Genomic DNA, 13,038 nt, shown 5'->3' on the forward strand with positions numbered 1-13,038 from the left:
TAACAATAATTAAAGTAATAAAAACATACAAAACTTTTGTTTTTTTTTTAATATATATACACAGTACAAGGCCGAAGCACCTTTTTGACTTTTTTTCTCTCAAAATTTGTATTTGTATGAAAACATAACCCACTGCAGCAACACGCTGTGGGCCTGTGTGTGTATCTGTGTGTGAATGTGTATAGTTCTGTACAATTTACCCCCCCCCTCCCCGCCCCATAATAAAAAGGTACCTTCCATTTGTTTATTCATTTTATTTTTAGATAAGTGCATTTCCAGTGGGAAAGCCTCAGGGAAAGTCTCAAGAACTGCGGCTTGGTCTGTTCCCAGGACATGATGCTCTGAAGATAATTACTCGAGGAATTAAAATGAACAATCCTGTCACTTACAATGCACCCGATCTCCTCTCCAACCGAAGAAAGCCACACACTCGAGGGGAAGATGGCAGCTGGCCGGGCATGGCCAAGCAGAGATTCAGTTCTTTAGGACTAATATGGCAACAGAAGGAATACAGGACTGGTGTGAGCCAGCCAAGTGCAGAGGGGCACTCCTGGGACACTGTATGGGTTTAGTGTTGGTAATGGAGCCTTCATCTTCATCGTATATATATATGTATATTATATATATATATATATGTATGTATATATAAAAGCCAAAACAATAAAGGAGGGGATGTGGGGTGGGGTGGGGAAAACAAAACCAACTCGAAAAGAACACAAAAGCTACGGGCTTCCTAAGCAGGTTGCTTGCAGAATTACAAAGGTGATTCGATTGCATTGAAGTCAAGATTAAGTTTTTTCCTGGATCCCAGAATCCTTTGCTCCATGCATGGCACATTCTCAATTTCTTTTTCTTTTTTTCTTTTTTTTTTAAGCTTCAAACCTCCCAGTGAAAAATATTAAATATTCAAGGTAATAAAATAGATAATATTTCTATACTCTATGTTCGGCCTAGTGCAAGGGAAGGTCACCTGGGATATCCCTTGAAGTAGCCCCTAGACCACTGCATTGCAGGCAACGCAAGGCACTTCCGTAAGTGATCCAGTTCTGCCTGAAGGCGCTCCCTCTCTGAAACAATCTTCTGTTTCTGGCTCCTTAGTTCCTGCAGGAGACAGAAAAGGAATCTACTGTCAGGACAACTTCTTTGAGATCTCAATATCACTCCAATTCAATATCCAAAGCACATGTCCGCAGAGGAAGATAACAAAAACTCTTATTTGTCCAAATATAAAAACAATCAAAAGAACAAAATCCTCATTATAACCTTCCTGACCACCGTCGCCACTTAAGAGTCAAAATACCCACTCTTCCTTTACTGTGCCCCTTCTATCATTGAAGTCTTTCAATCTCAACACTGTATCATTTATTTGTCCTAATGTCATTGAGTAATACATATTTGTATGATAGATGAATGAATAGAAACCACCTTATATCTGTCTAGATTTTAATAAATTATGAATTTGTATGACTGATGCTGAATGAGCAGAACCAGAAGAACATACACACCAACAACAACATGGGTGAGGATCAACCATGATGGGTTTGCTCATTTCAGCAGTACAATAATCAAAGCCAATTTTAAAAGATGTGATGGAAAATACCATCCATATCTAGAGAAGGATCTGTGGAATTTAAATGGAGACCAAAGCTTACTATCTTCAATTTTTAAAAGTTGTCTTATGGTATTGTGTTGTTTTTTTCTCTCTAATTTTTTTAAACATGGATTTGATTCTTCTTTCACATGATCAACATGGATCTACGTTTAGCAGGTAGAGCTATATTAGATTGCTTTCTGTCAGAAGAAAGAGGAAGAGAAGGAGGGAGAAAAATGTAATGCAAAACCTTGCCCAAAAACTGATTGTTGAAAGCTACTATTGCATGTAGCTGGAAAAATGAATAAATAAAATATATACATATAAATAATTCATAGGCTATTTCATATATCTACTTCCTTTTTCTGAGACATTAAGAGTCTTGAGGGCAAGGGTCATAACCTCCATTTCTTTTGTTTCACCCAGCTAAGGAATGACTCAAACATTATATAGGTCAGGCAAAATGGAAAAAAGGTTCTTTTTTTCAAGGTTTAATTTCATTTTATTATTTTTCCTAATTATGGTGATAGTCAGTGTTACACTACTAATCTCTGCATCAGTTCATGCTTTCTTTTCCTTCTGCATCTTGGTGTCCCTCTTATTTGGTTCTCACAAAGACCCTCTTGTGAGGTAATGCAAATGTTCATGTCCCTAATCATAAAGGGTGCTTTCTCCTATTTCCTTTGAATTTATTTCTTATGGTGCTTAATATTTCATTGCATTCACATACCACAGTATGTTTTAGCCGCTCCCTACTGACAGAGTACTACAAAAAAGTTCTGTAATGATTGTCTTCCTACATATGGGACCTTTCTTTCTTTGACTTCATTACAAATATCAAGTCTAGTATAATAGTGCAATCTATGGGTCAAGGGAGAAAGTAAAATGAAGATCATGAAGATAATTTTAATTTCTCATTTTTTTTCAAATTGCTAATAAGTAATGTTAAAGGAGGGGAGGGTAGTCTTTCCTTCCAACAAAACCCCTGTACCCCAGGATTTAGAATTAAAAGGGACCAAATGATCTGGTCCTGTCTCTGTTCCTCAATTCAGGAGTATATTACTTTGGTAATAAATAAATATTAATTATACACATAGATAAACATTAACATGAAAGGAAAATGACAAATGTCAGAGGGGTTGCAATAAAATTAGTACATCAATGTAACTCTTAGTGGAGCTATGAATTGGTTCAGCCATTTTAGAAATCAATTCAGAACCATTACTCTGGTTACTAAACTTTAGTGCAGGTTTTGACACAGGAATATTTACCAGGCTTATATTTAAGAGAGATAAAGAAAGGAAAAAGACTCATGTGCACAAAAATATTTATAACTGCTCTATTTGTTAGAGTAAAAAACTCGAAACAAGGGGGAGGTGAAGTAATTGATAAATGGGCTGAACAAATTATGGTATGTGGAATATTGTTGACATAAAGATATGATGAAGGACAGACTTGTATGAACAGAAGGCAGAATGAAGTTATCAAAACTGGGAGAACAATTTATGCATCACTGCAAAGAGCAACAACTTTAAAAGACTTAAGTCTATCAATGGAGGGACCAACCATGATCCCAGATAACAATAAAACATTTATTTATCCTAAAGTCATGCAGAAGGAGACACATTTTGGGACATAACCAGTACAAGAATTTGTTTTTCTTGAAACATATTTGTCACAAGGATCTAGTTTCCATTAATTTTTTTTTTTTTTTTTGGTGGAGAGGGGACTCCCTCTGGCTCTTTGCCTCCTGAGATTATTCTGTAGCAACACTTTTTTGTGTGCATGCTATAAAGCCCCAATAGAATGCAAGATTTCTGAAGGCAGGACATGCTTCATTGTCATTGATATGTTCTCAGAACTGTTCACCTAGGAGGCAGAGGTTATGATTGCTGAATTATTGATTATTAATATGATCTGAAAATAAAGTATTTTGAGTGAAAGTATATGCACATTCAAATGCAATCAGTTTGTAAGGACAGCCCTGTAGGAATCCACAGCAATTGAATTTTCTTATGTTCTTCCTGCTCTTAAAGAACCCAAACAAAAGAAAGACATCTTATTGCACCCTTTACAGTTAGGGACGTGAACATCTGCATTACCTCACAAGAGGGTCTTTCTTTGTGAGAACCAAATGAGAGGGACAACAAGATTCAGAAGGAAAAGCACCACATTTGTAGTCCAAAGAGATGAGTTCAAATTTCTGAAATACTTGTGTGACATCAGATAGTCAACTTTCCCTGTCAAATCCTAGTTATCTCCAAAATAAGGGGCTTGGATTGAATCATGTCTTTCCCTTGTTGTCTCAATTGTTATCCTATCTCGAGCACCAAGTACGTATTTATAAAAATCCTGTGTTTATTTCTGTGACAATGGTGCATACTCCCTCTTAGCATAACCCAAGTCCCTTGAGAATAGGAGTTGTCTCACTTTGATAACTGAAATGCCTGATGACTGACTGACTTTAAGACTCCTCTGGTTCTATCTCCTATGATCCTTTAAAAGATTCCGGTGACTGATAAATCAATGATTACTTATTGCACCCTACAAATAAAAGATGGTGGCAATGTAGAGCCAGGAGAACCTACTGGACCCATGACCTGGGCACTCACCGCCATGCTGTGTGAGAGCTGCTCAGCTGTCAGACTGAGGCTATAGTGCTGGGCTTCCAGTCGTCTGCACTGGGTCTGCAACACCTGCCGTTCCAGGTTTTGATCTACAATAAGACAAAAGACTTTCACTATTGCCATCAAGTGACCAAAAGCAAGGTTATAGAATAAGGAACTTATTTTCAGGTTCTACATGTCCAAATCCCAGTCTTGCAAGAAAGAAGGCAAGGAGCTCAACTTTAATAGAAAGAGAAATTTCAAAAAAGAAGTTTCTAAAGGTCCAGGTTCAAGGTCTGGATGGCCAGAAGACACAGACCTGGAAGGAATCATTTGGACAATGAAGAATGAAGGCAAAATACTTATTCAAGAGTCCCAGCAAGGGCTCCCTGTTTTAAGTTATCAACCTCTTTGGAAGAGGATGGGTTACTGAATCATGCTTTAGTCTTATCAATGGGCACTTTAGAGTCTTTTGTTTCTTAAACATTTATATTATATGGAGGAAATAAATAGCCATCCTATATTGGGGGGGGGGGAAATTGTCCTTTCTGGTCTGATTGGTTTGTTGATAATCATTTAGGAAGAAAGAGTGGGTTATACAGCCCCACCAATCATGATGTCCTTAAATAACAGATGACAAACTCCATCTATACCAGACTGTATAGGCCTGATTCAGAATGAAAAGTTGTAGTCATAAGGGGAAAAAGTTTGGAAATCAGAAGCCCTGGGTTCTAATCCTGACTCTATTATTAGATAATAACTGTGTGACGTGTCACCCTCAGTTTCTTCCTTTGTAAAAGAAGAGGGTAAAGTGGGAGTGGGCTTAGGTAGATGGTCTGAGTGCTTTCTGGTTTTTCAGTTCATGGTCTGATAAGCCAGACTGGGCTATACTCTCCTTCGACTTAGGAGTAGATTAATACCAGGTTTATTTCATATGATCTATTTGGCAGGAAGAGGGTGAATGCCACAAGATTTTCTGGTTAGAAGGCATGTTTGAGTTCATCTAAGTCTAGGTACATGTTCATCAGAACACTGAAAAGAAATGTTCTATTGGGGGTTGAAGTTAAATTAGGTTATATGATTGGGACTATATTTAGAAGGCTTCTCTGCAGGTTGTTTGGCTTGTTAAAGTTCAACTGTTAGCAGGATTCACCTTTATTTGGGGTTCTTCCATTAGTCCCTCTCTGGTATAGGGTCTGACATTAACTACTTGTGAATAAACCCAAGGAAAAATTTTTGGACAGAAATCAGCTACAAATTACTTGCTGCTCCCTAGAAATAAAAGATGATGGCAATGTAGAGGCCTCCTGGCATTTGAGTCTAGTTTTGTCATTAGAAATTCATCCAATGAGAAGCAGTATAGGATAGTTTAAGAGAAATGAGAAGTCAAAGAAACTTCAATCTCAGCTGCACCCACTATGTTAGTTGATAATAGGCAAGTTATATTACTGTCTCTGGGCTTTGGCATCCCAATCTATAAAAGGTTTTCATTACCTGACCTCCCTGGGTCATTGCCATTATATTTTATCACACACACACACACACACACACACACACACACACACACATATATATAAAATTTTATAGCTATAAAGCATTATATAATTATTGGGTTTAATTACCACCAATATTATCATTTATTAGTGTTCCCAAATATCCAATGGAATCCGCAAATGGTTTGCTAAATTTCAAGTTAGTCTATACACTGACCTTCTATATGTTCCTGGTAAGCTTCAAAAATTGCCTCAATCCCTTGCCACTTGGGTCTGGGGGCTTCTTCCTCCTCTTCTTCTTCATCATCATCTTTGTCTTCCTCCTCTGAGTCTCTGTCCAGCTCCTGGGAAATGGGGCCTTTCCTCAGAGATGAGGGCTCCTGCTGCCCATTGTGTTGAGGCATCGATACCCGGCTGGAGGACTGTAACTCAGGAATGTTATAGTGGATGGAGGTGTCAACTTTATGATTCTGCTCAGCGGAGAGCAAGGTTGCACTTCCTGGAACAAAGAGACAAGCCACGTGCGTGAGCGCCTGCCGATTACAATGGTTCTCTGCTCGGCTCGTGAGGCTGGGGACAACCAGCTTAGAGAGATTATAGCCGTCCCAAACACCATCAACCTTGGTGAGGTGGGGAGGAGGGGGACTGAAGGGGAAGTCGGCAGAGATGCAGCCCACCCACTGAAAGGACACATCCTTTGGACAGGGGGTCTGTCGTATAGGAATAAGAAGCACATTGGACTTGGGAAAGTCCTCAGAGGCCGAGTTCAACCCTGGATGACCACTCCTCAGTCACTGAAGCTCTTTAGAACTGAGGGATAATGTCTATTGTATTCACTATTTACAGTAGTGTACCCCACCCCAGAGAGGCTCAAATGAGACAACAAACGTAAAGCACTCTATAAAGCTTCTAGGATCAAGGGTTCATTAGTGGTGGTTATCCTTATGAGACGATGATTGACCTGGAGAAGGGCATGTTCATCTGCCTTCTCCCAAGTCCAAAACTGAACGCTATTTTAGATTCATCAGGAATCATGAGATATCCAGTTAAGAGAACTTGTTTCCTGCTCTAAGAACTAAGTTCCTAAATTTGGAGGCTTGCGGCTGACATTTTATAAGACAATTCTGCCAAAAGTTCACATATTGAGCCTTGAGTTTGAGCTGTTCTGCTCTACCAGTCTTCCTACAACTGAATGGTCTCTGGGAAAAAAAAGGTTGAAGCCTGACTTTTTGTTTTGTTTTGTTTTTATTGGCAAGGCAATGGGGTTAAATGATTTGCCCAAGATCACACAGCTAGGTATATTAAGTGTCTGATGAGAATTTGAACTCGGGTCTTCCTGACTCCAGGGCCAATGCTCTATCCACTGCACCACCTAGCTGCCCCTGAAGCCTGACTTTCAAAAATTTATTATCTTTTTGCTTATTTAAATTTTATAAGACAGCTTTGCCACAGCTTTGCCAAAGGTTCACATATTGAGCCTTGAGTTCGAGCTATTCAGGTCTACCAGTCTTCCTACTGAATGATCTCTGGGAACCAAGATTGAAGGCTGACATTTTATAAGACAGTTCTGCCAAGGGTTCACAAATTAAACCTGCAGTTTGAGTTATTCAGTTCTACCAGTTTTCCTACTGAATGGTCTCTAAGAAAAAAGGTCAGAAACTTATAGGTTGCTTTCCATTGACTATGCAGATTTTCTCAGCCCTGAAAAATACACTCTAGACTATATCAGAAAAAGGAAAAAAAAAATCCAGAGTTTTTGGGGATGCACAACTAATCAAAAAAGTCATAGTATTGGAAATGATTTGACATACTAATGAGGTAGAAAATCCATGTTTAGTTATCACAGAATAATGTGAGAAAAGATATGCAGAAGTGAGAAAAATTTATTGTGGCTTAAAGGTTCTTATGTCCATGACATAGATCAGGATGGGGAGTTGAGAACTTTCCTCTCCTTTCCAGTTAAACCAATGGTTCGTAACCTTTTAAAGGAGAAGGGCCTTGGGGATAATTTTACAATATAAATTTTTGTATTTGCAATATGCAAACTTCATTTTTTAAATACATTAATTTTTTAAAAATTGATGCTAGAGGTTTTATACCTATCTGTACTAGTTCATCCACTATTAAAAATTCTCTTTACATCTTATGAATAGAAGGGATGGAATTCAAACTCTGGTTTCTCTGGTTTCCAAATCCAGCTGCCTCTGTTTATGGACAAGGCAATAGAACACAAGAGGTTCACCAAACTATATGTATGATATGTAGAAGTCCCTTGTTGCTATGTAGATTAGGAACCAGGGAGCTCTCAGAGACTCTTCTACTAACTTATTAGGCAAAGTGAATGATCAGATTAGCTGTTACCTTGTATGAATAGGAAGCCCTGGCCCCCAGGGAAAGAGGGAACAAAATTAGAAAGTAAAAAAGACAGGTATCCTATGGTATTCTTAGTGGGGAGTCTGTATTTTGGGCAGGTTGGATGGGGGAAAGGATGAGAGATGTAAAGAACTCTGGAACCAAAAGAAAGGTCAAAGGAGTATCTAGTCCATTCTCACTTTTGCAGATAAGAAAATCTCTAGGAGTGAAGGATACACATAGTATACACATAATAGAGTCCTTCTTTCAATGACCCTTTATAACATACAAGTTTGTGAAGGCAACAGCCCAGCATCACAAGCTCTGGTAAATGTCACTTAAACTGGAAGGCTTTTGAATGGTATGGTTGATAGACAGTGAATCAGGAACTGATTGGAACATTAAGTATTTCAAGTGGGAAATTCATTTTTCTTGCTAGATAAGGTAGTGATCAAAGGATAGATGCAAACTGTCACCATTTAATTGAGACCAAATCATAAGAAAAATGACTTTCTTTAGCATCCTGATGCAAGTCCCACATCCCCCAACACTCAGTTATTTCAAAAAAAAAAAAATCTTAGTTCAGTGAAAAGACCAATGAATGTGGGAGGTTGAATTCAGACTCCATCATTTCTCTAAATTACTGAGCCTCAGTTTCCTCATCAGAAAAATGGAAGTTGGATCAAATGATCTCTAAGTTCCTGCCCCACTTCAGATCTATATTAATCCAATGATCCTACAGTTTGTCAGCTTTCCCAGCTGTTTCTTTTCTAACTGTTCATATCTTTGTCCAGAGACTAGAGGCTTTTGCTTCTCGAATTTGTTGTTTACTTTTGGAACTACATTATCAAGATTTTTTTTCTCAAATCAAGTTTTTTAAAATTTACTATCCAAAGCTCATTACTGACTACTAAAATAATAAATAATGCACACTAAGAAAACTAATCAGAATCAAAGGTTGACACAATTCTCAGCTCTTCAAGTATTCTAACATCAAAATTTTGAGGCTCTTCATAGTATGGGATAACTAAGACTATCTGCTAGATGATAATTTTTTTCTGCTTCTGTGATCATTAAATAATTAGATTCTCATGTCCCTCGTCTAGTAGACAGAAATCCGGACTAAGAGTTGGCTCCTGTGTCTAGGTCTATGCCAACATGGTGAAAGTCAACTTTTATATGCCTCTAAGTTCCCACTTGCTAAATGGAAATAATATTTGCCAGCTAAGGACCTCAAGGCAAAGATGAGTTGAGTCAACAAATGAAAGTATTAAAGGGTTCAAGTGATACTGTTTGCCAAAGTTTTCTAGAACTTAGAACAGAGTGGCTTATTGCTGTGTAAACACTAGCTGCTATAGTCACAAAGGGAGAGCAGAGCAAGCTCACTCCTCACCGAGTGGCATCCACTCCCATTACCTTTATGTTTCTGCAAGGCCTTCTGAGTGGACTGCAGCACAGATTCATGGAACTGATGGGCAAACTCTTCTGCCATGAAGGCCTCCCAGGGCTTGTTTTTTCCATTTACGCTATGAGACAATGGGATGGGGATGTCCTTGGACAAGGAGCCCCTGACGTAATGGAGCATACTTAAATTCTTCTTCCCGCCGTGGCTCTCACTCATTCTGGCCTTCTCTGAGGCTGGATCCCCGACTCTCTGGAGCTCCTGGGGTCTGAGTGGTTCAAGTCTTCCAGGCTCTGTGGGCTTCGGGGGGTCAGATAAGGAGACTGCAGTACCGATGGGTTTATCTGCATCTGCAGGGACTTGCTGCATGGGCGGTGGCTCTTTTAGAAACAAAAATTTAGAAAAATCATTTAGTACCTAGAGGATGCAATGTACCACAGGGAGCCCCAAGCATATTGGTTGGGGCTCAATTCCACATTCTAAAGAGAACAGCTTCCCTGGGAACTAGTCAAGGGAAGGCTTGAAGGTGGAAATGAAGTGGATCATAGAGGACAAAAACTCAAGGAAGACAGTGAATATTTGTTTAGGTGCCCCAAGTCTATTTGGGAGGTATCCTTAGGCCAGAATTCTAAGAAGAGTATCTGAAGGTTGGATGGCCCAGAAGGTGGAGTATGACTACATCAGGGACAGAAAGAGGGGGTCATCAGGACCAAGGCAGAGAGATGGTGAGGCGACCTGCTCCGACCGGCAGAACTGGTGAGTAAAGAAATAAAGAGAAGAGATTGGAAACCAAGTGCCAGAGACACCTAGAGATCTAAACTAGAAGAAGAAAGCCACATAGAAGAGACCAGGTCTAGAGTAGGCAAAGAAGAGACTAGGCTGGGCAGTGCCCTTTTATTGACTGAAAAGTTTAAACAGAAGAAAATAACTACAAGGGCTTCAGGGGCATCTGATGCTACACACTCACCATTTTTAGATGGGTAAATACTGCGACTCAACTGAACTAACAAAAGATGCATCCTTTTGTCTGGTCTAAAAGTGTAGACCCCTCATCCTAGGACACAAAATCCTGACTTCTTAAAACTCTGTGAGTCCCCTCATTTCTCTTGACACTGACTCAGTCAACTGTTCTTGACCTTTGGTGTTTTTATCCCTGACAGAAGCAGGGAAGCATGTTTCCCACTCTTTAAGACAACAGGACTTTTGTATAGGTGGAATACTGTTCCATCCTTATGGAATTAGGACTCGAAGTGAAGAAGGGGCCCAGGGCAGGGTGCCAATCCATACATCCTGTGGGCAGCTCTGGCTGCCCTTTCCCGGCCCTGCCCCTTACCGCTCAGGGAGATAATGGGACTGTCCCTCGAAGCATTTTTCACTGAGTCTGTCACTGCTGCCGACATTGTCTTCTGTTTCATGGCATGGAGCATTTCAACAAGTTTCTCTTTGTCTGTGAGAAAAGCAGCCTGGGATTAACAAGATAGTTGCATCATATAGGAGAGAGAGAGGAAAAGTGGGCATCTTAGCCATAGGCCATGATCAGCTTTCCAAGAACAGGAAGCCAAAAGAAAAAAAAAAGAGAAGAAAAACCAAACCAAACATCATGTGTTAGGTTTGTGTTTAATGCACAGGAACCCCTAACTGAGAAGAGCCTAGTGCAGCAACAGCAAGGAAAATCGAATTCTTGACTGATTATTTGTCTTGCTCTTCTCTGCTTCTGTGACCAGGACTTTGATATCAGATGCCTTCCAAGAAATTTATGCACTGACATTAGCAAGTGCTAATGTCTGTCCACAGAACTGCATTAAGATACTAAAGATGAATTTCTGTTGGAAAAACTGTGATCCCAATATATTATAAAAATCCCAGAGAAGAAAGAAGTCCAACTCTCCCTCCAGTGTGCACTTTCACCCTGATAGAGAACAATTTGTGTCTGCGGTCATAGAATTTTGCTACATAACCACCCAAAACAAGTCTCACTCACATGCCCTTTGAGGGCTTACCTAAAAGCATCACTGACCCAGATTGACTCTCTGAACCATGGAAGCTGGTAGGACGAAACATTTAAAAGAGATCTCGCCTTCTCTTGACAAAATTAAAGGCAATGGAAGTTATTACTGATGGGCTCTAATGGCAGATCCCTGAGGTCTTTCCTAGCGTTGACGATTCAACAGATGAATTGTTATTCCTTCAAAGAAAGAAGGGAAATCCTGCCTACTGATTAAAAAAAGAACCAAATATACAGTTGTGAAAATGAATTCTGGATTGATCCACAGAGATTTTTGAAGATTTTTTTTGTTCTTCTGTGATTTCTTTCAGAGACATTATTAGGCTAAGCAAATGAACACTGGAAAGAAGCAAAAATAGAACTTAAATGAATAAGCACAAAGCGAGGCTGGCCTGTAGCCTATGTTACGTATCTGATGTGGACCATTTTGCTGTACTTGCAAGTAATGACTGTTTGGACACAATCCTTAGCCGCTAACCTGATGTGTCAAAACCCATCATGTCTCAGGTCAAAGAGGAGCCTGGCTTCCTCGACTCCCTGGTAACAGTGGGAGAAGCGGAGGGTCATGCTGATGATATTCCCCTCTCTTGGCACAATCCCAGAAATTTGAAGGCTCTGTTTCTGCACAGTAATGGCTAGGTCTCTGTAGGCTTTGCCAGCAACCAATAATTATCTCTTTATCTTGCCCCTCAGAAAACAAAAGCCAGTGAAACAAACCAAGAGGATGCATCAAGAAGGAAAACCGTTCAGACTGATGGAGCCTAGCAAGAGAAGGAAGCTCGACTGCATCCACTGAGCACGATGGATGGGTCTGGTACCCAAGGACTGGTGTAAAAGAGGCATTCCTTCATTCTCTTAAGTAGGGCAGAATACTCTGCCAACAAGTTTACCTCTAGGGACTGACGTGGGTGACTGGGACAACTGCCATCTTTCAAGATGATCGGTTATCCTCTACCTCCACCAAGTAAGAAAAAGAGGAAAGGATTCAAGATTTAGGAATGATGCTAAGTTGAGAGATGGACAGAATTACCTTACTGGAAAGCTTTAAAGATTAAGATAAAAAGACACCTGTCTGGAAGCTTTGAGTCAGGAATACCCCCAATGGTTGGCTCAAGAGAAACTATTTGTTTTGGCTAGTCTCATTGTCATCTCATTCCACTGTATGAAAGAATGAACCACCAGACCCCATGACCTGAGAGAGCCCTTGAAGAGGGAAGGCCTCTGTGTTATACCTTTTCTTTTCTCGGCACTGATGTGAGTCAGGTGGAAGATGGTCAGGAACCTCTTCTTCTCCTCAAAGTTGGGGCTGTTGTTCATCTCATCAGGACTGTATCGAGTAGAGAGGGCAAGCCTTGGGGAAGGGGTCTGTCGCTTATTCTGAATTGCTGGGGGGGATGGACTCCGCTCCCGCAGCATCCGGCGCCTCTTCCTCCTCTTCTGCGTCAGTAACTCCTCCTTCTGCTGGCGGGTGGTCAGGCCAAAGAGTTGCAGGAATTCTAGCTTCTAAATGAGGCAACCAGACAGGGAAACAAAGTCAGCTAAAAAGCAAAAAGGTTAGTTTGGGGTTTTTTTTTTTTGGTTTATATGTA

General features: G+C 40.1%; 1 protein-coding gene across 10 annotated transcripts in view; it reads right to left on the reverse strand.

Annotated features, from left to right (window-relative positions):
- Positions 1-594: 594 nt before the first annotated feature.
- The window catches only part of GSE1 (Gse1 coiled-coil protein), a 613,039-nt gene continuing 600,595 nt past the window's right edge, over positions 595-13,038 (reverse strand). For 9 of the 10 annotated variants that reach the window (XM_074201833.1, XM_074201842.1, XM_074201844.1 and 6 more), the window contains 6 exons: positions 12,682-12,952; positions 10,778-10,891; positions 9,459-9,824; positions 5,908-6,189; positions 4,204-4,307; positions 595-1,101 (listed from right to left, as the gene is read on the reverse strand). In XM_074201833.1, the coding sequence (XP_074057934.1) occupies positions 967-1,101; positions 4,204-4,307; positions 5,908-6,189; positions 9,459-9,824; positions 10,778-10,891; positions 12,682-12,952 (1,272 nt within the window). In that variant the 3' untranslated portion in view covers positions 595-966. The remainder of the gene's footprint in view (positions 1,102-4,203; positions 4,308-5,907; positions 6,190-9,458; positions 9,825-10,777; positions 10,892-12,681; positions 12,953-13,038) is intronic. The other variant, XM_074201848.1, reaches the window with a different exon arrangement.

This window comes from Macrotis lagotis, chromosome 1 (genome assembly GCF_037893015.1).
Source record: "Macrotis lagotis isolate mMagLag1 chromosome 1, bilby.v1.9.chrom.fasta, whole genome shotgun sequence".
NCBI classification, from domain to species: Eukaryota; Metazoa; Chordata; class Mammalia; order Peramelemorphia; family Peramelidae; genus Macrotis; species Macrotis lagotis.